Raw genomic sequence first — 22,550 nt, 5'->3', positions numbered from 1 at the left:
CTATAGAACCCAGGTGTAGTGGAGCATGCCTGTAGTCCCAGCAACTGGAGAGGCTAAGACAGGAGGACCGCAAATTCAAGGCTAGTCTCAGCAACTGAGGCCCTAAGCAACTTAGAGAGACCCTGTTTCTAAATAAAAAAATAAAAAGGGCTGGGGATACAGCTCAGTGGTAAAGTACCTCTGGGTTCAATCCCCAGTACAAAAAAATAAAAAAAGAATCTATGGAAATAACATGACTTTTAAACATTAGATTCACTGATATAATGAATTATATTAATATCATTCATAATGAATCATTCTTCCTACATTACTACAATATACACGACTTGGACAAAGTATATAGTTCTTCTAATGTATTGATAGATTTATATTTTGTATTCTATTTCTAATATTTTAGGGCTTTTTTGTTTGTTTGTTGTTTTTTAGTTTGTATGTTCTTCAGAGATACCAATTCAGAGTTTACTCTTGAGGAAGAGTCCAATTTTCAATGGATGTTAGTATTGGTAATCCTGACTTCATAAAAAAAGAGTTTAGAAGGCTTCATTTTTTGTAAAAATGGTTTATAGTCAAATTTTTAAATCCCATAAAGCAATTATGAGCAAATACTATTTTACTTTAGTTATATTATGAATTAAACAGGATTCTGTTTATTGACATAGTAGCTACCACTCAAACTTATTTTCTAGGGAAAAAATTAATCCCAGGTTTAAAACAAGTAACTTACATTAAAATTCCTGGACAGTCATTGTTAGATTCTTTTTATCTTGCGATTCTATTGCAAAATTCCCTTAAGAATTTTAAAGATCTTTGAATATATCTCATTGCCAGCCTCCATTCTTCCTTTTAAATGGGTCTTGAATTTATATAGAGATTCATGCTCTATATAAAATGCACAATGTATAAAACATAGGTAATTGTTAAATACAGAAGCAAGCAGCTTATGTTCTTTCTTGTTTGAACTCTTCTTTCAAATTAATCTGAAACATTTCCTAAATCATATCCAAATTAAGATACGGTATTAAAACTGTCAAAGTTTGAACCCAACCTTTTTTTTTAGACAGGCAGACTAGGGTCTCCACAGATGGAAAATGTGAAAACAACATACCTGTTCATGATCAACCTCTACTGGCTGCTTCTTAATGATCCAGGTGACAGACTCAGAGAGGGGTGGGGTAGTCAGAGACCCGGAGTAGGTCCAGTAATCCGGGCAGGCAGGCATCATGCAGGAAGGGTCAAATGACCCAAATTCCACAAGGGTGTCCTGGCCATGAGAAGAAGTTACCCAGCTATTATTCAGTAGTAAAAACCACTCAGGAATTAGAAAACCACTGAGGCAATGATTCTCAGGAGGTCTGGGGACCAGCAGTGGTCCAAGGGAGCTCCAGGCACCCTGGGCAGCTTTCTGAAGAATCATCACTGCTTAACACAGAATCATGTCCAGGCTTTGTTTCCACAATCAACTGTGTATTTCTGATATTTCTTAGTGGGAAAACAGTCAAAACCATTGTCTCCCTCAATTTTGATGAGCCTATAGCAGGTGGTCCCCTCTGTTATTGGGAGATCTTAGGTAGTGACTGCTGTATAAACAAGGAGACTTCTCCTAATCAAGACAGACTAATGCAGTTTAAATCAGGAGGAGCCAGAATCCTGGACTGAGGAGAGAGGGAAAGAGAGAGAGGGATGGAAAGGGGAAGAGATGGAAAATGAGGGAGGGAAAGAGGAGAAGAGAGAAATGATAAACAGACTTCCAGGGAACAGATCTTTGGGGTGCTGAATGTGGAGGACTTCATCTTGGGGACTGGACAAAGGACAAGGATAATTGTTCTTTACAGCAAGACAAATCAAGTCCCTAAAGGATTTTTCTTGCTCCTTCCCTGTGGAGGTGACTATAGAAAAGAAGACTGCTCTGGGTGTTTTTACAAGGACTTGCAAGGAGCTGGTGTCAGGAACAAAGGAGGGGAAAGTAGTATGTTCCTGAGTCTGGAGTCCCAAGTGGCATGGCAGCAAAACTAGAGAGCTCAGTGTCCATCAATGCAGTCACGTCTGTGCCCTGCAGTGGGACCCAGGGCTGGGGGCTCTCTTAACACAAGCATCATAAATGCCAAGTTCCCCACCTCGGCAGTGTTGAAGGAGAACCTGAACACAGGACACCTAATTACACTTTCTGGTACAAAGGGCCTATTAATGTCTCCACTCTAAGATTGGAAAATAAAGTATATTTCAAGTGAGCCAGAAAAAAATATTACCTTATGCTTAATTGATGGCAAAGTATCCACCAACTTCTGTAGCTCTTTATGATGTTTGCCTAGCTAAAGAACAAAGACAAAAATATTAATAACAACAGACATTTCGCTGTAGAAACTGTAATAGAATGGGAATTAAAATTAACCACCTGATGATTACATATAAATAAACCACAGGACTGAAACTAGACTTAAGCTGATAATTGAGAATGTTATAAACATCACTGAATTCAATTAGATACAAAACAAATGAGTAGGCTGTTTGCTGAAAGGCCAGGTGCCTGCAGGGAAAGGTGCCTCCAGGCCCTATTAAGTATCAGATCTTACAATGAAATTTAAATTAATTAAAATTAGAAATTATTCTGCACTTGCACTAACTACATTTCAAGGGTTCAATTGACACAGATGGCTTGTGATTATAGTACTGTGCACTTTTATATCATTTGAAATATATTCATAATAACCTTGTGTTTTAAGCATTGTTTATTTTACCAGACTATTGACCCTAATACTCTTAAAATAAATAACCTATATCATAATGTTCTAACTTTTTAATTTTTTTTAATTTTTAAAATATTTTGAGTTGTAGATGTTATTTATTTATTTTTATGTGTTACTGAGTCTCAAACCCAGTGCCTCACACATACTAGGCAAGAGCTCTACCGCTGAGCACAACCCCAGCCCTCTTTTTTATTTTTGGTTACTGGGATTGAACCCAGAAGTGCTTAACCACTGAGCCGCACCAAAGCCCTTTTATATTATTTTATTTTTTGGTGGGGGGTACTAGGGATTGAGCTCAGGGGCACTCGACCACTGAGCCACATCCGCAGCCTTATTTTGTATTTTATTTAGAGACAGGGTCTCGGTGAGTTGCTTAGCACCTCAATTTTTTGCTGAGGCTGTCTTTAAACTTGTGATCCTCTTGCCTCAGCCTCCAGAGTTCTTGGGATTATAGGCATGCACCACAGTGCCCAGTTATTTTTAAATTTTATTATTCTTATTCTTATTATTATTATTATTTTAGTACTGGCCACTTAACCACTGAGCCACATTGCCAGCCCTTTTTTAATATTTTTTATTTAGAAACAGGGTATTCCTAAATTGCTTAAGGCCTTGCTAAGTTGCTGAGGCTGGCTTTGAAATTGTTATCCTCTTTCCTCAGCCTCCAGAGCTATTGGGATTATAGGCATGCACTACAGTGCCCAGCTATCTTTGCATTTCTTGAGTACAAGACATCATTTAAAGTTAATAAGGTTTTTTTTTTTTATTACCTTTAAAAATACTCCTATCACAGCCAAACCATTTTCTTCCAGCGCAGCATCCTCGAAGGTTTCAAACTTGACTGCATTCCAATGTACTAAGTGCAGCTGGAACATCGTTAAAAGTGAGTTTAACATATAACCCTACAGGATCATTCCCAAATAAACTGAGAGCCTCTTTCAACATACACATTTAATCATGTTTCTTCATCCCAAATAAAGCTACTGAGAAAAGCATATGACAATTGTGTATAAAATGAGATATTGAAAACAGGGAAAATTTAGGCAAGAACAATTAATATCACTTTGGAAGAGAAAGATTTATTAATGGAGAAAAATAGATTCACATAGCAAAGTAACATTTTAGTAAGGAATCAACATGTGTTCATTCCCATCTTGATTTGCATGAAATACTAATATCTAAAATCTATTTGCATCTAAGGGAGAGAAGATGTTTATATACTAACAGAAAGAGATCCTCCCTATGGAAATTAGACAGGAGTTGAAGACAGATTTCTTCTTGGCAGGATAACCATTTGCAATGTGTTTTCTTTTTTCTTTGGGGTGGGGGTGTGGGGGGCGATACTGAGGATTGAACCCCCAGGGCCTTGTGCATGCGAGGCAAGCACTCTACCAACTGAGCTATATCCCCAGCCCATGTTTTCATTTTTAGCATAACATTTCAAACAGAATTAGGGGGAAAGTTGTAAGAAGAAATTCAATTTCCTTATGCTCTCTTTATATTTTCTTATAAATCATTCCTCATCTATCATTCATGAATATGACTGCATTATCTCCCAGCCTCCAAATGAGACACCTCAAGGTCACATTTAACTTTGTCATCTTTTCTCCTGAAGAGGATCCCATAAACATCCAGGTCCTAGTGCTTTTATTTCAGAAATGTTCGATAACTTTTTTTCTTTCTATTTCTATTGTGATAGACTTCATTTAGGCCCCACATTTCTCATTTGGATTAATTCAACCTGTGGCTGTGCATTGTTTCCTGGATTAGTACTTTATGCAATAGTTTGAGCCTAGTTTAGAATTCTGGAAGAATTCAGTTTCAGGATTTGTTTGTTTATTTTGGTTTGTGGTACAGGAAATTGAACCCAGAGGCACTCTACCACTGAGCTAATCCTCAGTCCTATTTATTTATTTTGGTGCTGGAGATTGAACCCAGTGCCTCTTTACCACTGAGCTACATTCCCAACCCTTTTTATTTTTTATTTTGAGACACGGTCTCACTAAATTGCTGAGGCTGACCTCATACTTGTGATTCCCCTGCCTCAGACTCCCAACTCACTGGAATAACAGGCATGCACCAGTGTGCCCGGCTCATCTTTTTATTGTTTATTTTTAAATAGGATCTCAATTAATTGCTTAGGGTATTGCTAAATTGCCCAGGCTGGCCTTGAACTCACAATCCTCCTGCCTCAGCCTACCAAGTAGCTGGGATTACAGGTGTGTGATACCCATGTCAGACAGTTTCAGAATATTAAGGTTCATTTCAACCATTTTATTTCAGATGTATGTAATTTTTACATGTCTAGGCTAGAAATAATCAAATATGCCCCTGATTGAGTTGTGTTGCATGTATAGGAACAACCTCATTCTTTCCGCTAACTTCTTAGAACTAGAAACGTTAGAACTATCCCCACTTCTCCACAGTTGTCTCAGTTCCTGACCTTCCCAACATACCTCTGCTGGGTAGCATTTGCTGTCCACAGTATGCTCAGAGCCCCAGGCATCAATTGCCCCCCAGTGAAAATGGAACTGCTTCAGTCTGTAGATGTGTTCCAGGGGTCCTCCTTCAATCACTGAAATGGAACATCCAACAATTCAGGGGATAGTTATTTACACTGTGGGAAAAAGGCTGAACCTGCAGGTGGACCATCTTTGTGAACTGTCTGAAATGGAGTACACCATATTATATACAAGTATTTATAACTTGATTTCCATGCAGTCAATACATGTATAAGGGCAAGATCAAATGGCATTAAGATTTAACCAGCAACGCTACATGCAACTGTTAAGGCCAATTTTTGACTTACTTCTATATACTATAGTTTCTGTGATGCACAATAAAATGCAAGTTTCTCTTAGCCAATCTGATAAAACAAATACAGTGATAAAAGATACTCTCTTTTTTATGCAATAACAATTTGCTTTTTAACTTTTGGAGATATTAATATTTCTTTTCCTTTCACAGAAATGAAATAGGAAATTTACAAGTCAAAAATGATTGCCTAGGGGGCCGGCCAGGGCTATGGCTCAGTGGTAGAGTGCTTGCCTAGCATGTGTGAGGCACTGGGTTCAATCCTCAGCACCCCATAAAAATAAATAAAGGTATTGTGTCCATCTACAACTAAAAAATATTTTAAAAAAGTGATTGCCTAGGAGATGTTGGCCAAAGAGTACATAGTTTCAGTGAAACAGGAGGAACAAGTTCTCAAGATCTATTTCACAGCATGGTTACCAGAGTTAATAATAATGTATTGTGTATTTCAAAATTTCTAAAAATAAATTTTAAAATGTTCTCACTACAAAAAAAAAAAAAAAAAAAAGAGTAAGTGGAGCTGGGGGTAGAGCACTTGCCCAGTACATGTGAAGTACAGGGTTCAATCCTCAGTACCACATTAAAAAAATAAATAAATAAAATAAAGGTACTATGTCCATCTACAACTAGAAAAAAAAAAAAAGGAGTAAGTATGTGAAGTGATGGATATGTTAATTAGCTTGATATAACATCACAAAATGTATACATATATCAAAACATCACATGTGGCCTATAGTGGTACATGCCTATAATCCTGGGTACATGGGAGGCTGAGGTAGGAGGATCACAAGTTGGAGACCAGCCTGGGCAAGTTAGCTATACCCTATCTTAAAATAATAAAAGGCTGGGAATGTAGCTCAGTGGTAGAGAGCTTGCTTAGCATGTCATGTGCAAGGCTCTGGGTTCAATCCCCAGCAACACACACACACACAAATAGCATCACACTGTACCTCATAAATACACATAACTATTGTCAATTAAAAAACACAAAAATTATCATTCATCTTCCTTTGAAGAGAGTGAACAATGTGAACCATTTATACACTTTACTGCGGCCTTTATGGGGTTGAATAATTAATATGTCAAACAAGACTACTTTTCTGGAACTGGTAAAATCAATACAGTATAGAGAAAATAAATATTCAGAAAAAGTAAGCTGATAAAGTCACCTTAGACTTTGAGTCGTGCTGATTTTTCCCCCCTGAATTTGCTAATGCATATTAGTTCCTCATTTCCTCTATCTGACCAGACCCTGGCAATATCTGTACACAGTCAAACCAATATAGCATCATTAAAATCATCCATCCTATTCATCTTAATGATCCTCAGTTGAATTTTATGTACACAAATGATCAAGTACAGAAATCCCAAAGCCTAAATAACACTGAAATGAAATGGTCTGCTATGTATCTTACTGACTTTGGAAAATTCTTACATAATTTCCTCTAAAAATCAGTTTTGTAAGAGGCGAGTGAAGACACCAATGACTTCTTCTTTTTAGGGGGCAGGAAAGATGCAGAGAATAATACCACATGATTCACTAGGTAATAGAAGATTAGTGCTAAAATGAAATGAAGTCAAAATAAAATATCTTTCAAAAAAATCTTACTTTTCTACACAAACTCCAAATAGTGAGAATGATTTTGGCAAATACTGAATCCAATCTGTTGAACAAAATTGAAGTTCTGGTCTCAGGTTAAGGGCCAGCTCTCCTCTCCTGTCCCTAGAACAATCCTGGCAACATCTTCTAGATCCTTACTGTGTGTCTCCTCCAAAGATGATAAACAAGGCAAAGAGAAGCTGTCACAAACAGGCGACTGAGGGACAGAATTGGTCTTCAGGTGAGTTTTGATTCACCTACATAGTGTTGGTGGTGCACAAGCTACTAAACAAATTGTAAAATTAGTTGCCAACATTTAATGCTGGCCAATCTAGGTTTCCAACTTCATTTATGAGAATTAAATGCCATGGCCATGGTGGGAACACAATCCCCCGGGGCTACATGGTTGGCAGAGGAAATGGATACCCCCTTAAGTAGGCCACCAGTTGTTCACCATGGTCACCTCTGCCATTTCCCTCATTCCCAGTCTCACTCATTCTCATACCCTCCCTGGACTGTAGGTACAACTGCATTTGTGATCCCTGGGAGATAAAAGGTTAGTGGTTCAGCATCTGACTCTGGCACTTGCTACCTGGAAAAGTTACTAAGTCCCTACCATGTGCTGGGTACCATACCTATATAAATTCTACTAGGGGAAAGATGAGACAGTGTGGTATTCTTCTGTGGAATGTGGTTAAGAGCACATACTTTTTAGGAAAAAAACCCTATTTCAGTGAATTGGCTATGTGTCATTTGCCACATGTGCCAGCAGCTTCTAACTCAATGCCCAGTGATCCCCATTCCCTGGTATTCACAACCTTATATAATCCCCTCCCCTGGATGTGACCTGGACCTCATGACTTGCTTCCTATGGGCAAAAGTAAGAGGTTGTCTCTTTGGGGATGAGCTTCCAAAAAAGACTGGCTTCTGTTCTGCTTGCCCTCTCTGACCTTCCCAATTTGCTTGCTTGTCTATGGAGAATCCTATACAGTAAGGAAATGAGGGTGGCCTTCAGCCATCAGCCACCCAGGAATGGAGATTCTGAAAGAAACCAAATTAAGCCAACAGACACCTAAGTAAGTTTGCAAGATGATCCTTTGCCGGAGAAGTCTTGAGATGAGACCCCAACCAAAATTGATAACTCAATCACAGTCCTATGAGAAACTCAGAGCCAGAGCACCCAGATAAATTGTGCCCAGATTCCCACTCTATGAGCATGGTCTACAAAATTCACCATGAATCAGCTCTTGCCTGCCTCTGGCCTTGCTCTCAGTCACCTCCTTCTTACACATTAAATCACAGTAACACCTAACACAAGGATCACATCACCTGACACTTCTACCTCCATGTAGATCACCCAGATGTCACCTCTATCAAGAACCTTTCTCCCCAGACTTGTGTGTACACCTCCACCATAGCACTTAGCACTTTGCAATGACATCATCTCTCCTAGGGTCTGTCTCCTCATCACACTTATAAGCTCCTTAAAGGCAGGGTCCATCACCTCTTCCTCTTTCTATTCAGTCAGTGTATAGTACAGTGTCTGGCACTTAGTAGATTCACAATAAAACCAGGAACTAAAGAAATAGACTGTCAAGTGGCTGTCACTGGTAACTGGGATATCACTGGTAACATCAACAAATGGGAAGGGAAAGGGTGGGGTTGGGTAGAGCAGATGAGTGGAGGAGGGAAAGTATTGTCACCTGGAATAGGACAGAGAAGAAAGAAGATAGTAAATCAGAGAGGAAAACAAGACAGGTGTGGTGGTGTACACCTGTAATACCAGCAACCTAGGAGGCTGAGACAGGAGGATTGCAAGTTAGAGGCCAGTCCAGGCAACTTATCGGGGCCCTGTCTCAAAATTAAAAAGAAAAGAAAAGGCTGGGTATGTGGTAGAGCACCCCTGGGTTCAATCCCCAGTACCAAAAAAAAAAAAAAAAAAAAAAAAAAGAGAGAGAAAGAAAAAAGAGGAGAACAGTCAAACAATGTAGCAAATGTGTATTTGACATTGATATTTTGTTATTTCTGTGCTCTAGGATGAGAAACAATTAAACTTATAAAGAATTTTAGGTAACAAAAATAAAACATCTGGGGTCTGGGGTTGTGGCTCAGCGGTAGAGTGCTCGCTTAGGACCCAAGTTCGATCCTCAGCACTACATAAAAATGTAAATAAATAAAATAAAAAGGTATTGTGTCCAACTACAACTAAAAAATAGATATTTAAAAAAATAATAAAGTAAAATATATAACATGGAGCATATTATGTAAAATTATAATACATCAATAAAAAGTACGGGGAAAAAAATAACATGGAGTCTAGCTCCCAGCAAGCAATGTCTGTAATATTCACTCCCTTCTTTTGCATTTCAACATGCAAGTCAAGGAGCTAGCAGAGACATGATCAAGAGAAAGGGAACACACAGAACCCATACAAATAAAAGCAAAAGGCTGGGCATTTACCCTTGGAATCCTAACAGCTCCAGAGGCTGAGGCAGGAGGATTGCAGGTTCAAAGTCAGCCTCAGAAATTAGTGAGGCTATAAGCAATCTAGTGAGACTCTGTCTCAAAATAAAAAAATAAAAAATAAAAAGGACTGTGGATGTGACTCAGTGGTTAAATGCCCTTGGGTTCAATCCCTGGTACTAAAAAAAAAAAAAAAAGACAAACAAACAACAACAAAAATGAGTAAGTGCAGAAAGTGGGCATGAAAACTCTTAAGGGGTGATGAAAACATTCTAAAATTGGATTGTAGTGATGTTTGCTCAACTCTGTAAATTTACCAAAAAAATTATATTTTTAAGTAAATATAGAACCAAAAATGGGGCAGGAGAACTTAAAATTTTTATGAAAGCATTCTTACTGCGTTCACTGCTTGCCTATGATCCCCTATAAAAGCATGGAGTGAAGCAGGTTGAAACAGGAAACACCCTTGGGAGGAGAACAAAGGGACTCTCCTCTCCTTTCCTTGTATTTAATGCCTTTTGACTGTCAATAAAAGGAATTTCAGGAAAAGTGATAATTTACAGGGTTGACCATGTTAGCCCAGGGATAGTTTATTGCCCTTCCCTATAATATTTTCTTATTTCTCACATGCACTTATTAAAATCAGTAATTGTGTCCTATCCTGGGGAACTAGATAACAAAACAATAATCAGAAGAGAGTGACATGAGACATGCACATACCTTCTTAGAAATCTGTTAATATCTCTAAGAGAGATTGTGTTGTTCCCACTTTCATTCCAGATTTTAGTTATTCGAGTCTTCTTTCTTTCTCTCTCTCTCCTGTTTTTTCTTTGGTCCACCTAACTAAAGGTTTGTCAACTCTGTAGATCTTTCCAAAGAACCAACTTTTAATTTTATCGATTTCTGCTCTGTTCTTAATTATTATGTCCTTCTTCATTGCTTTGGATTTAGTTTTCTCTTCTCTTTATAGTTTCTTAAGGTGGAAAGCTAGGTTACTGATTTGAGAAATTTCTTCTTCTCTGTTACATGCATTTTCATCTATAAAATTCCCTCGAAGCACTGCTTTAGCCGCATTCCATAAGGTTTGTTATAATGCTTCTGTTACCTTTCCTGACTCCTTTTCCTTCACTTTATTCCAGATCTTTATAAAGCACATGGTAGTAGCACATTTCTTAGGGTTGGTTTGTTGGTTTTTGTTGGTTTTTTGAAGCTCATAGACATTGATATTTGTTAGATTCTTCCTTTTCTAGAATTGTTCCTTCCTTGTCTTCATTTCTAGGATGTCTTTGCTTTCTTTTTTAATTTTTGTATTTTTCTTGTTCTCCCCACCCCCCCCCAATATTGATTGTTTTGCAACTGCATGGAAAAATAGTAGTGAAGAAAAAGCAGGAAATAAGAGGCAGTCACTGAAAGGAAAAAAGAGATGGAGAAAGGCACTTACTGGTGTTCTATAGAAAATAATTATTAAAGCATAATAAAATGGGGCTATCAGTTTTAGTTCACTCAGACCAAACAAGTGAAAAATTATCAAACTCTCTACAATTTTTCTTACACATTTTGTAAAAAAAAAAAATTTAATGAAATTGATTTCACGTAGGGAAGGTAGGATCAAGAGAAGACTAAGGTTTTTAAAAGATCTATTATGATGAAAACATTTGTTATTCATCAGAAATTTTTCATGCAAATGGATGGATAAGAATCCTTAAATCAATTGGGTGCAGCATACCTATAACTCCAGCTACTCAGAAGACGGAGACAGGAGGATCCCAAATTCAAGACCAGCCTGAGAAACTTAGTGAGATCCTGTCTCAAAATAAAATAAAAAGTGCTGTAGTTCAGTGCTAGAGTGCTTGTCTTGCATGCATGAAGCCCTGGGTTTGATCCATATACCACACACACAGAAAATAATCTTAAATCTATTATTCAAAAGAAAAAGAGACTGAAAAATAAAACAAACAGCTGTTTACCTAGAAAGCTCTTCCTAAGATTTAAACAACTTCCTAAGATTTCTAACTCGGTGTAGCAATGTTATATTGGCAATACAAGGTCCCTAAACTATCAAGGGCTTTAAAAGCTGAAGAACACCTAGGATCCTCAGAAGAAAAGAAAGAAGATTATCACGGACCTAGACAGGTCTGAGACTTAAAGGAACTACTATGCATACAGAATGAATGTATGAGAGTTGGTGCTCCATAGTTGGGTCTATCCATTTGTTTTAGTCAGCTATTTTGCTGCTGTGACTAAAAGACCTGAGCAGCACAATTGTAGAGGAGGAAAAGTTTATTTGAGGGCCCACAGTTTTTAGTCCATAAAAGGCTGGCTCCATTCCTCAGGGCTCAAAGTGAGGCAAAACATCATGGCTGAAGAGTGTGGTAGAGGAAGCAGCTCACATGATGATCAGTATGCAGAGAGAGAGAGAGAGACTCCACTCTCCAGATACAAATATACAGAGCCATGCCCCCAATGACCCACCTCCTCCAGCCACACTCTACCCTCCTTCCGTTATCACTCAGTTAATCCCATCAGGGGATTAATTTACTGATTGGGATAAGGCTCTCCCAACCCAATCATTTCTCCTCTGAACCTTCTTGCATTGCCTCACACATGGGCTTTTGGAGGATACCTCACATCCAAACTACAACACAATTAGTTTAGGTCTGGCAGGGGTAATGTTAAGAGTTCCAAGGGAAACAAGTCATGCTTGCCAGAGTATAGAATAGTCATCTGGAACATGGAAATTTAGCTTACTGTTTTGAGGATTTCTGGAATTCTTATACACAGGATAATATTATAGGTTTCTAGTTAAGATGGGGGCACACTCCAGTGTTTTGGAAAAATTAAGAAAGAAGCCCATGAATCTAGGGGAAAAAATGAGCAATTCTTCTTAGTTTGAGATATGTAAGTAAGGTACTCAGAGTTTTGGTACCATATCATACCATGGAGAGAAAGTAGAAAATGGGGATGTGGAGACACCTAAGTCTTTAAGGACAGACTAGGGATGTAGCTCAGAGGTAGAATTCTTGTCTAGCATGCACAAGGCCCTGGGTTTGATCACCAGCACCACAATCTGACAATTTAAATATTATTAATAATATCACTATTTCGTGTAATAGTTCATGTAAAGTCAGCAAGCAGGAAAAAAAGTACATATTCAATATGCACAAACCAAATAAACTTCTGATAGAGTTTCATTTTCACATCCTCTTTTCTATAGCAATTACATATATATTTAGTAATAAAAATGTTACTTATACTAATCAAAGAAAATTTGAACAAAAACTAGAAGGAAGTTTTTTATACATATAAAAAATAATATCAATGAGTTCCTTTGCTAACAAAGAAGTCAACACTGTCACAGAAAAGTGTGATGTGTCTGATGTTGATACCACACTGTTGTTTTATCTGCAAATAGAACCACCAGATCTTGTTCTTACCTGATTTGTCTGAAGAATCTTCAAATTCCACAAGGAAAGAGTACCCATTATTCCAGATGTGGAGGCAGGTGGCCGGGTCATAAGAGATGGTGAGGGGTTTTAAGCCAGGATCATAAACACTGTCCTTCCACCGGATATTGATGGGTGACTGTCGATCACCCCCAGGAAGCAGGTCCACACTCTCCCAGAGTGGATGCACTAGGAGACAGCAGGGTGGGACCATTAGCAAGAGCAGGAGGCAGTCCCACTTGGGGAGAACCAGCACAGGCCAATGGCAACTGGAAGTATTCGGAATTAGCGACTCAGAGCCTCAACTGCCTAAAGCAGAGGATAAAGGCAAATCAGAGAGCACCTTGCATGGGCTCATGTCTGCCATCTTGAAAAGCCAACGTGTCCCAGTCTGCCTACTGATGTCCCCTGAACTCAGTGCTGTCAAGTCCTGTCACAACAGCAAAATGATTAGTGCCAGGTGCAAATGGGGTTTTCACAAGTGAATTTCTTTGTTTCACGGCTAATGTCCCAAGCCCCCAACTGGCTTTAAACACAAAGTCAAGTCAATTTAATTTCCAGTGACAGATTTCATTTTGAGCCAAGGGAATGGGGGAAGAATTTTGGAAAGCAAACTTTCACCGAGTGCAGCGTCTTCAGCTGGGTGGCTAGGGTAAACTGCTGACATGCGCAGTGTGCACGCTGAGCTCACCCCTGAGCCAGCCATCAGGCAGCCGCCCTGCAAAGCCAGGGCGAATATCAACATTGCCCAGGTCCCTCAAGTTCCCGGCCTGTCACTCAAATGTGGACGTCATCTATTATGGTGTGTACACATGGTTTGTCCCCCACAGCCACTGACTCTGTGACCGATGCTGACTCTTTCCCACAGAATCAAGCCCCAGGGCTTTGCAGCAATAAATATCAGTGGACTTCCTGCTAACAGAGACCTGTTGAGACACCCACATGTGATGAATGGAACCCTCATCTAGTGGTTTGGGGTGGTCCAGTTCCCAGCCCTGTAGAAGCATCGTGGATAGGTAGAATCAAAACCAACTGGAAATGTGAATGGACAGAAGTCATTGCCAATGGCCCCTGCATCTTGCCCCACCACTAAGAATAAGTAAGGATTGGAGTGGTGGGGAACGATTCGGGTAAGGATTACTCGAATTTGAGTAAGGATTCACAGTATTTTTTTCTTTCCTTTTTTTTCCCCATAAAATATAATACTCTTATCTCTGGAGAGGTCCAAACCCAACTTTGAATTTTTTTCCACCTTAGTCTAAAAGAACTTGTGAAGAACAAGAATTTCCTTTAGAGAAGATCTGTTTCAGAACTGTAAAAGAGAAAATGCATATGAACTGATACAATGCATCATCTTCTAATCTGATGAGACTGCAATGTTGGGGGCAGGAGTGAAACCTTACTCTTTTCATTGTCACCCTATACTGCCTAATTAAATATATATATCCTTTAATTTTGTTATTAATTATCCAACTGCTATTGTTGGGTGGGGGGAGCTACATTTGCTTCAAATTACACTGATTTTTTTAAATATATTTTTTAGTTGTCAATGGACCTTTATTTTATTCATTTGTATATGTGGTGCTGAGAATCGAACCCAGTGCCTCACACATGCTAGACAAGTGCTTTACCCCTGAGCCACAACCCCAGCCTCCTTTAGCCCTTTTTATTTTTTATTTAGTGACAAGACCTTGTTAACTTGCTTAGGGCCTTACTGAGTTGCTGAGGCTGAACTTGTGATCCTCCTACCTCAGCTTCCAGAGCAGCTGGGATTACAGGTGTGCACCACCATTCCTGGCTCATGCTGATTTTTAAAAAAATTTTATGTATTTTATTTAATTATTCTTTTGTGTTTTTTATTAATTTTTAATTTATATATGACAGCAGAATGCTTTACAATTCTTATTATGCATATAGAGCATAATTTTTCATATCTCTTATACACAAAGTATATTCACACCAACTTGTGTCTTTTTTTAGAAATAAAAGTTCATTAAAGTTACTACATAAAATATTATTATGTAAAATGAAAATTTCCATACAACATGATTAAAAGTGAAATTGAAATAAAAATCATATACTTTTCTAAATAATGCATAAAATATGGACTACAACAAACTTACTCCTTAGAAAATTACTGAATATTACTAAAGATCATTAAAGAACTCATAAATAAATGAAAATAAAATGTAATTTTTATATAAAATAAGACTTAGTATTATAGACAGAAATTCTCCTCCAAAATTGACTATGAACTAAATGGAACTGTAGTTAAACTCTCAACAGGATTTTTCATGAAAGTTGACAAGCTGTCTGCTAAATCACATGGAGAGTAAATGATTACTAACTGCCAAGATAATTTTGCAAAGGACATGGGCATGCAATGGCTCTATACCACACAGAATGGAGGAGATTCTGGTTTGGCTCTTTTATCATACAATGTGTTCTATTAGAAAAAAATATTCAATTTGATAAATTTCTCATATCAATTGTTTGAAAAATATTAATTTAACTCATAATTATGTTTTAAAACTGTTGGTTGAAGCGGTCAGGTTAGATAAGTTTGACCACAAAGAAGTGAGAATGTTTTGGCAGGAGCTAAGGTAGTTGTTTTACCGTGGTTTATTATTTTAAGTGTCTGAAACAACATTGTCAATAATCTTTTCTTCTAGAACTTACTTTAAACTTCAGCTTTTTAAGGAAAAATGGCTACAATAACACTAATACATCTCTTCTGAATTATTTTGGAAATATTTGGTATTATTCTGTTCTAACTATGCAGGAGGACATGTTTGTCCTGTGTTATTATTTTCAAATGAAGCAATCCTGTCTGCTTGTGTAATTTTAAAAGGACAATGGTCATTGCTATTACTCTAGTTCTTACACAGGCAAACGTCTGTTGTCACTTAAGGACATCAGACTCAAGTCCTTCCTGATTAACCCTCCATGTATCTATGGTCCATTTGATGTCTTTGATATGAAAACACTAAAGGGCTTTTACTGATGAACTAATCATTTAATTCCTTTAGGCTAAATTTTCTTCTCTTTTAAAAGAGTAATCACCATAGGATCATGCTTCAGCATGCAAAACATATAATAATACTTTGCATGTTTTTTTACATGCAAATAAATTTTTTATTAATATTTTTATTTATATATGACAGCAGAATGCATTACAACTCTTTTACACATATAGGACACAATTTTTCATATCTCTGGTTGTATACAAAATATATTCACACCAATTCGTGTCTTTATACATGTACTTTGGAATAATGTCCTCCACATTCCACCATCATTAATAATCCCATACTCCCTCCTTTCCCCTCTCACCCCTCTGCCCTACCTTTTTAATCTTCTGGAAAATCTTAACAGCCCTGATTCAGTTTCAAAGATTCCTGAAACAAACAGACCACAGATCTTCATCTCTAAGATGCTCAGACTATGAGAATTAGAGAATTCAAACTCTTTAAAGCCAGTTCATGAGGGTCTCCTCTGAAGACTACGGAAGAACTGGAATAGTGATCAGGTCCCTAAAATGATGCCCTCGGTCATCCTTAATTGTTGGCCACTTCATCCAGGAAATGGAAATCATCAACTCTTACACCCCAGAAAACTAACTAACACAAGAAAACTGGGTTCATTCCTTCACTGCCCTTTTATGACCATAATGCCATCAATTTATGCCCTTTGGTTTACAAGTTCAACTCCCAGCGGAATTTCCTTCCTGTGACCACCTCTTCTTTTATTACCCTAGACCAGCCCCATTGGAAGTGGAGGGACTTAGTCACTGTCCCCTTATTGAAGCCAGCATTGCCAAGGGTTTGTTTTTCTAAAGATAAACTCACATTTTTGTTCTTCCCTCCCCTTTCTCTTCCTCCATTTAAACAAAAAGCAGATTGAAATAATTTCCTGGTAGTTGCTCATATTTTCCCTCAAAATAGGAAGCTGTTTTGTAGTCCAACACAGGCTTTATTTTCAAGTTTTTCTTATGTAGAAAAAAATGAAATAAACAAAGATAGTGATTGTATCAACCATGGCTTAAGTGAGCAAAATAACACTGTCATTAAGAATCTCATAGCCAGGCACAGTGGTGCAGGCCTATAATCCCAGCAGTTTAGAAGGCCGAGGGATGTGGGAGGATCACAAGTTCAAAGCCAGCCTTAGCAACAGCGAGGTATTAAGCAACTCTCTGAGACCCTGTCTCTAAATAAAATATTAAAAAGGTCTGGGGATGTGACTCAGTGATTAAGCACCCCTGGATTCAATTCTCAGTACCAAAAAAAAAAAAAATCTCATAGCTGAGATGGCATGGTAGCCTATGCCTATAATTCCAGTGATTTGGAAGATTGAATCAGGAGGATCACAAGTTGAAGGCCAGCTTCAGCAACTTAGCAAGACCCTATCTCAAAATAAAAAATAAAAAGGGTTAAGGATGTAGCTCAGTGGGAAAGCACCCCAGGTTCAATCCACCGTTTCAATCAGTCACCCAGGCTAAGATATTTTTGTATAGCGCTTGAACACACTAAGGCAGTTTGATTCTCCTTCTTGCTTTATTTCCTCTTACCCCACTGATCACCATATTATTTCTTTTTGAAGAATCTTTCAGGTCATTTCTTCCTTGCCTTGCCCATAACCACTACCCAAGTTGAGGCCCCTAAACCCCAGACTTCATATGAAGCCTCTTGGGGGTATCTCTCTCCTCCCTCACACCCCTGGATCCTGTGTTCTGACACTCAGCAGTTTCCCTAAATCATCAGCTTTCATTCATGCTAACAACTGTACATCAACCTGTAACTTGTGTCCAAGGGCCCCGGTGCTCCTATTCAAGCTTCTCTCACTTATCCCATTCCTCCTCCTCCTCCTCCTTCCCAAGCTCTTGTCTCCCCTGCTGCTTTTCTTATCATGCCACCACCCTTGACTGTGCCACTTGTATTACAACTGCCACCTGCACAGACTGTGCTTAGATACCTTCATTCTCCTTACCACTTAGGAGATCTTCCACTGCACATCTTTTCCTTGGGATGACACTTTTTCCAGCCACTCTCATCTTTGATTTTTTAAACTCACAGTGCATTCATTCACACCATTTAGCACCCAGAATCCCTCATGTAATGTGTGTTTGCTTTATCTGCTCAAAGGGCCTGTGTCAACCCCGAGCCTATGGGGCCCATGTTCTGCACTTTTTCTGTAGCTTCCAGGGCTAAACCTGGTACTAGGCACAGAGGAGGCACTAAATAGTCATATTTTACAACTTTTTTAAAATGATATTTTTAAAAAAAAATTTTAAGTTGTCAATGGATATTTATTTATTTATATGCAGTACTAAGGATCAAACCCAGTGCCTCACACATGCTAGGCAAGTGCTCTAACACTGAGTTACAGCCCCAGCCCCTAAATGGTTATTTTACTGATAGAGAAAAACTAGAGTCAATGCCAGGTTGTCCACTCTTACCTCACACCCATCATCTTTCTACCAGGCAAACTGGTTTACCCAAATAGCTCCTGGGATCTCATGATTAGATCTACCTGTTTCTCAAAATATTAAAAAATACTTGCAGGTTCTCAAAGTCAGTTCTCTCCCCTTCCCTGCCAATTCTATCCTAAGTTTAATCATCCCTTTAGCTGCTCTGACTTCTCAACACCCATTCCCTTGTTAAACCAAACCTGGAAGAGACCAAAGGATCTCTGAAGCAAAAAGGTCCACCACACCAATGCAGGTTAGGTGTTAGTCAGAAATAAAGTAGCAGTCCTGGGACAAGTTTCTGAAGCTCCCAAAACCAAGACTAGAAAGCACTTGGAAAAATGTCACTGGATCCAACAAAACAACACAACACAATACACACACATACACAGTACTTTAAAATGAAAATTTGAGAAAGGAAGGCATAAATTATTTACATCAAACCTACACTGGCTACAGATTAAAGGGGCAGAATTATCTGAAGCAGGGATGTTAGATAGTAGTTAGTGATGAGCCATGAAATGTAAACCAATAACACAGGAGGGTCATGGGGCTTCTCTGAATAGCCTTAGTGAACAATCAAGTAACTTGTAGAACAACAACAGGTATGATAATCTTGAGAATAAGCAGGTGGAAACAAGGGAAAACAATTAATAAATATGTCAAGAAAGGAAGATCATTTATTGACTCATTGTAAAGTTAGGATTTATGGCCACAGGTTTCTCAATGTGTTTCAGAAGGGAAATTTCATTAATAGCACAGGCAAACTAAGATGAAGTCAGTCCAGTCATTGACCCCAGCACCTGAATTAATATAGGATTGACTTGTAGACGACAGCCCCCTGAATGGGATGGTTGCCATGACAGTTCTGGAGAGGACCAAGAAGGGTTAAAAACTCTCCCACCTTACGTGAAGGAGGAGTCAGTCTCCTGATTGTGGAGGGTACAGAAGATGAACCCTGGCAACCATCAAACAGAAGTAAATTTGGAAGCAGCTTTGTTATTCTCTGGCCAAAGATGCCTCTCTCTCTCTCTCTCTCTCTCTCTCTCTCTCTCTCTTTCTCTCTGCTTTAGCCTTACTTTACTTTCACTTAATAAAATTGTCTTAGCCAGGTGCAGTGCCACACACCTGGAATCCCAGCAGCGGGGGAGACTGAGGCAGAGGATCTCGGGTTCAAAGCCAGCCTCAGCAACAGGGAGGCCCTAAGCAACTCAGTGAGATCCTGTCTGTAATAAAATGCAAAATCGGGCTGGGAATATGGCTCAGTGGTCGAGTGCCCCTGAGTTTAATCCCCGGGACCAAAAAAAAAAAAAAAAAATGGTGGGGAAGGCTGGGGATATAGCTAGGGATGTAGCTCAGTGGTAAATGCCCTGGGTTCAGCAAAAAAAAAAAAAAAAAAAAAAAAAAAAAAAAAATCATTGTAATAATAACGAATATATACCATTTCCATCCTAGACTGTATTCTTGATATATCTAATTAAATTAAAATGTACTAAATTATCAAATTCATTTTTCTATGGTCCAAGATCTTGTGCCTGAATTTTTTAATATAATGAGTAGGCTAAATGTCATTAGATGATACCCTAGGTGAAATTGATTTGATTTTCATCATGGGTAACAGGTTTACAATCCGTAAGTCCCCAACAGGGCTGCCTGCTTCTTGAGATAACAGCAAACAGCAATTTGAGTTGACAGCCAGTGATTACTTGGTAGGAGGGCAGGGAGCTAAGGTAAAGGCACAGATCTTAAGGCTGACCTAAAATGTTGTTTTCTGAATTTGTCACAACCTCCCACTGGATTTAATCCTTACTCTGCTTCATTTCATCTTAAAATGGTCAGATTTAAACACCTGAGGCAGGCACTGAGCCTATGATGAAAATAAAGATAATGATAATAAAGTTAATCATAACAATTGCAGTACTAGTCGAATTAGTAACCACAATAGTAGTACTAGTAGAATTTAGTAATACTAAAGGGTTTTTTTTTTGGGGGGGGGGGGTTGTTGTTGTTGTTTGGTGCTAGAAATTGAAATCAGGGCCTCACCTATACTAATCAAGTCCTAGCACTGAGTTTCTAACCCTTAACAATCTTAGATGGTTCTTGGTCTAGTGTACTCTCAGCCTTCCAAAAACAATGAGTGCTGTCTACACAGGTAAGCAGGTGAGGGGTCAGGATAACTGAAGAGGAAATGGTCAGTGAGAAAGCAAAGACTATAATGTTCTCCTGAGTGAAAGCAAGTCAGGACAGTGCAGTATACCAAAAGCCAAATAAATGGTGACCATGTCATTTGTCCTACCAACTTGGAAACAAGAATGTGTCCTATGATGTGGTAAATTAATCTAGTGAAACCCCACCTCCCCAAACCACTGCAGTTTTTTTTTTGTCAGAAATAAAAGAAATACCTCAACTGTCCTAAAGAAAGAAGCATGCAGAACTTTAGATGTTTAACTTTCATCTTTCTGTTAAAAAAAAAAAAAAAAAGGAAATCTTTGGTAACTCACTAAAGATGACTAATTTTTTCCATTTTAAGCCTTAGGCCATAGAGCGCCAGTCTGAGTAGGATGTGGGCATGCTGGTAGGAAGCCACACCTAACAACCAGAAATTTATTATGACTCAGGCCAGTTTAATTTAATGAGAATACAGTCAATGAGGAAGGAAAGAAATAAACATACAATAAAATTATATTTATGAAACAGTTTCAAGCCTTTGAATTTAGCTAGATTAGCATTACTAATTTATAAGCATTCAATTTTTACCCATTCTTTGTATTGTATATATTTGGGGTCAAAGAGGATCAACAACAACAACAACAACAAACAGAAATCCAGACCAACCTGGATGCAAGCCCACATTTGAAAATTTTGTGTCAATTTCTTTTAATAATGGAAAACATGAAAAATTTCTTTTGAATGCTATGCTTAGCCACTTCATCTCTCCATAAACTCAAACTCATCTTTCCACAAATACCCACATCCTCTCCCAGCACCTTGACTGTTCTTAATGGTGGGGGCAATTTTGTCCCTAAGAGCTTGTTTGACAATGTCTGCTGACTTTTTTTTTTTTTTCCTGGTGGCAGGGATTGAACTCAGGGCCTCAAACATGCTTGGCAAGTGCTCTATCACTGAGCTACATCCTCAGTTCCCTGCAGAAATTTGTGGTTCTTATAACTGGGTGGGAGTCCTACTGGCATCTAGTGGGTAGAGGCCAGGGATGCTGCTCAACACCCTGCCATTCTCAGGAGAGTTCCCAATAACAATGACACAGCTACCATGTCAAGGTCATGGTTGAGAATCCCTACAACATCCTGATGTGGACATTAATTTGTATTCCTAGGGCAAGAATCAGAGGTTTGAGAGACCACCTTCTGGCTCACTTGATTTTCTGTGTTTACAGCAGAACACATACTATCAAGTTAGTCAGCTAGAATTAACTCCAGGATTTGTAACTCCGGTTAGAATATCCCTTAGTGTGAAGCCACTGACTTGCTTGCAAAAATTAAAGCAACTTCCAGAAACTTAAGATTTACTGAAATAATTTGCACTCTGTGGATTGCCCTTAGTAAAAAGATCATTACTAACAAGAAACAATAAAAACAGCAGGTTCTGAGCCAGGCCTGGCGGAACACAGCTTTAAGCCCAGTGACTTGGGAGGCAGAGGCAGAAAGATCACAAATTGGAGGCCAGCCCAGTAACTTAGCAAGAAGTACCTCAACTGTTTTGAAATAAAAATAAAGAGTCAGGGACGTAGCTCAGTGGTAGAGCACCCCTGAATTCAATTGTCAGTACCATTAAAAAAAAAAAAAAAAGTTGCTCTCTCTCTGTACCTCTCTATACCTCTCTCTCTAAAAAAAAAAAAAAAAAAAAAAAAAAAAGTTGCTTAGGGTTTCACTAAGTTGCTGAGGCTGGCCTTGAACTTCTGATCTTCTTGCCTCAGCCTCCCAAGATAATCAGATTCCAAGATATTTGAAACTGGACATCTTATTTGTCCAGTTTCTGCACCATTTTTGTATACTAAACCTGGC

The 22,550-nt window shown here is 38.5% G+C and overlaps 1 protein-coding gene across 1 annotated transcript in view; it reads right to left on the bottom strand.

The window, feature by feature from the left end:
* The window catches only part of Ca5b (carbonic anhydrase 5B), a 41,638-nt gene that overhangs the window by 6,510 nt on the left and 12,578 nt on the right, over positions 1-22,550 (bottom strand). The window contains exons 3-7 of the mRNA XM_077107916.1: positions 13,056-13,253; positions 5,201-5,319; positions 3,515-3,610; positions 2,247-2,309; positions 1,106-1,261 (exon numbers count right to left, since the gene is read on the bottom strand). Coding sequence (XP_076964031.1) covers positions 1,106-1,261; positions 2,247-2,309; positions 3,515-3,610; positions 5,201-5,319; positions 13,056-13,253 — 632 coding nt within the window. The remainder of the gene's footprint in view (positions 1-1,105; positions 1,262-2,246; positions 2,310-3,514; positions 3,611-5,200; positions 5,320-13,055; positions 13,254-22,550) is intronic.

The sequence above is a fragment of the Callospermophilus lateralis genome, assembly GCF_048772815.1.
Source record: "Callospermophilus lateralis isolate mCalLat2 chromosome X unlocalized genomic scaffold, mCalLat2.hap1 SUPER_X_unloc_1, whole genome shotgun sequence".
NCBI classification, from domain to species: domain Eukaryota; kingdom Metazoa; phylum Chordata; class Mammalia; order Rodentia; family Sciuridae; genus Callospermophilus; species Callospermophilus lateralis.
The sequence above is the reverse complement of the archived record's forward strand: the minus strand, read 5'-3'. Positions and strand labels throughout refer to the sequence as shown.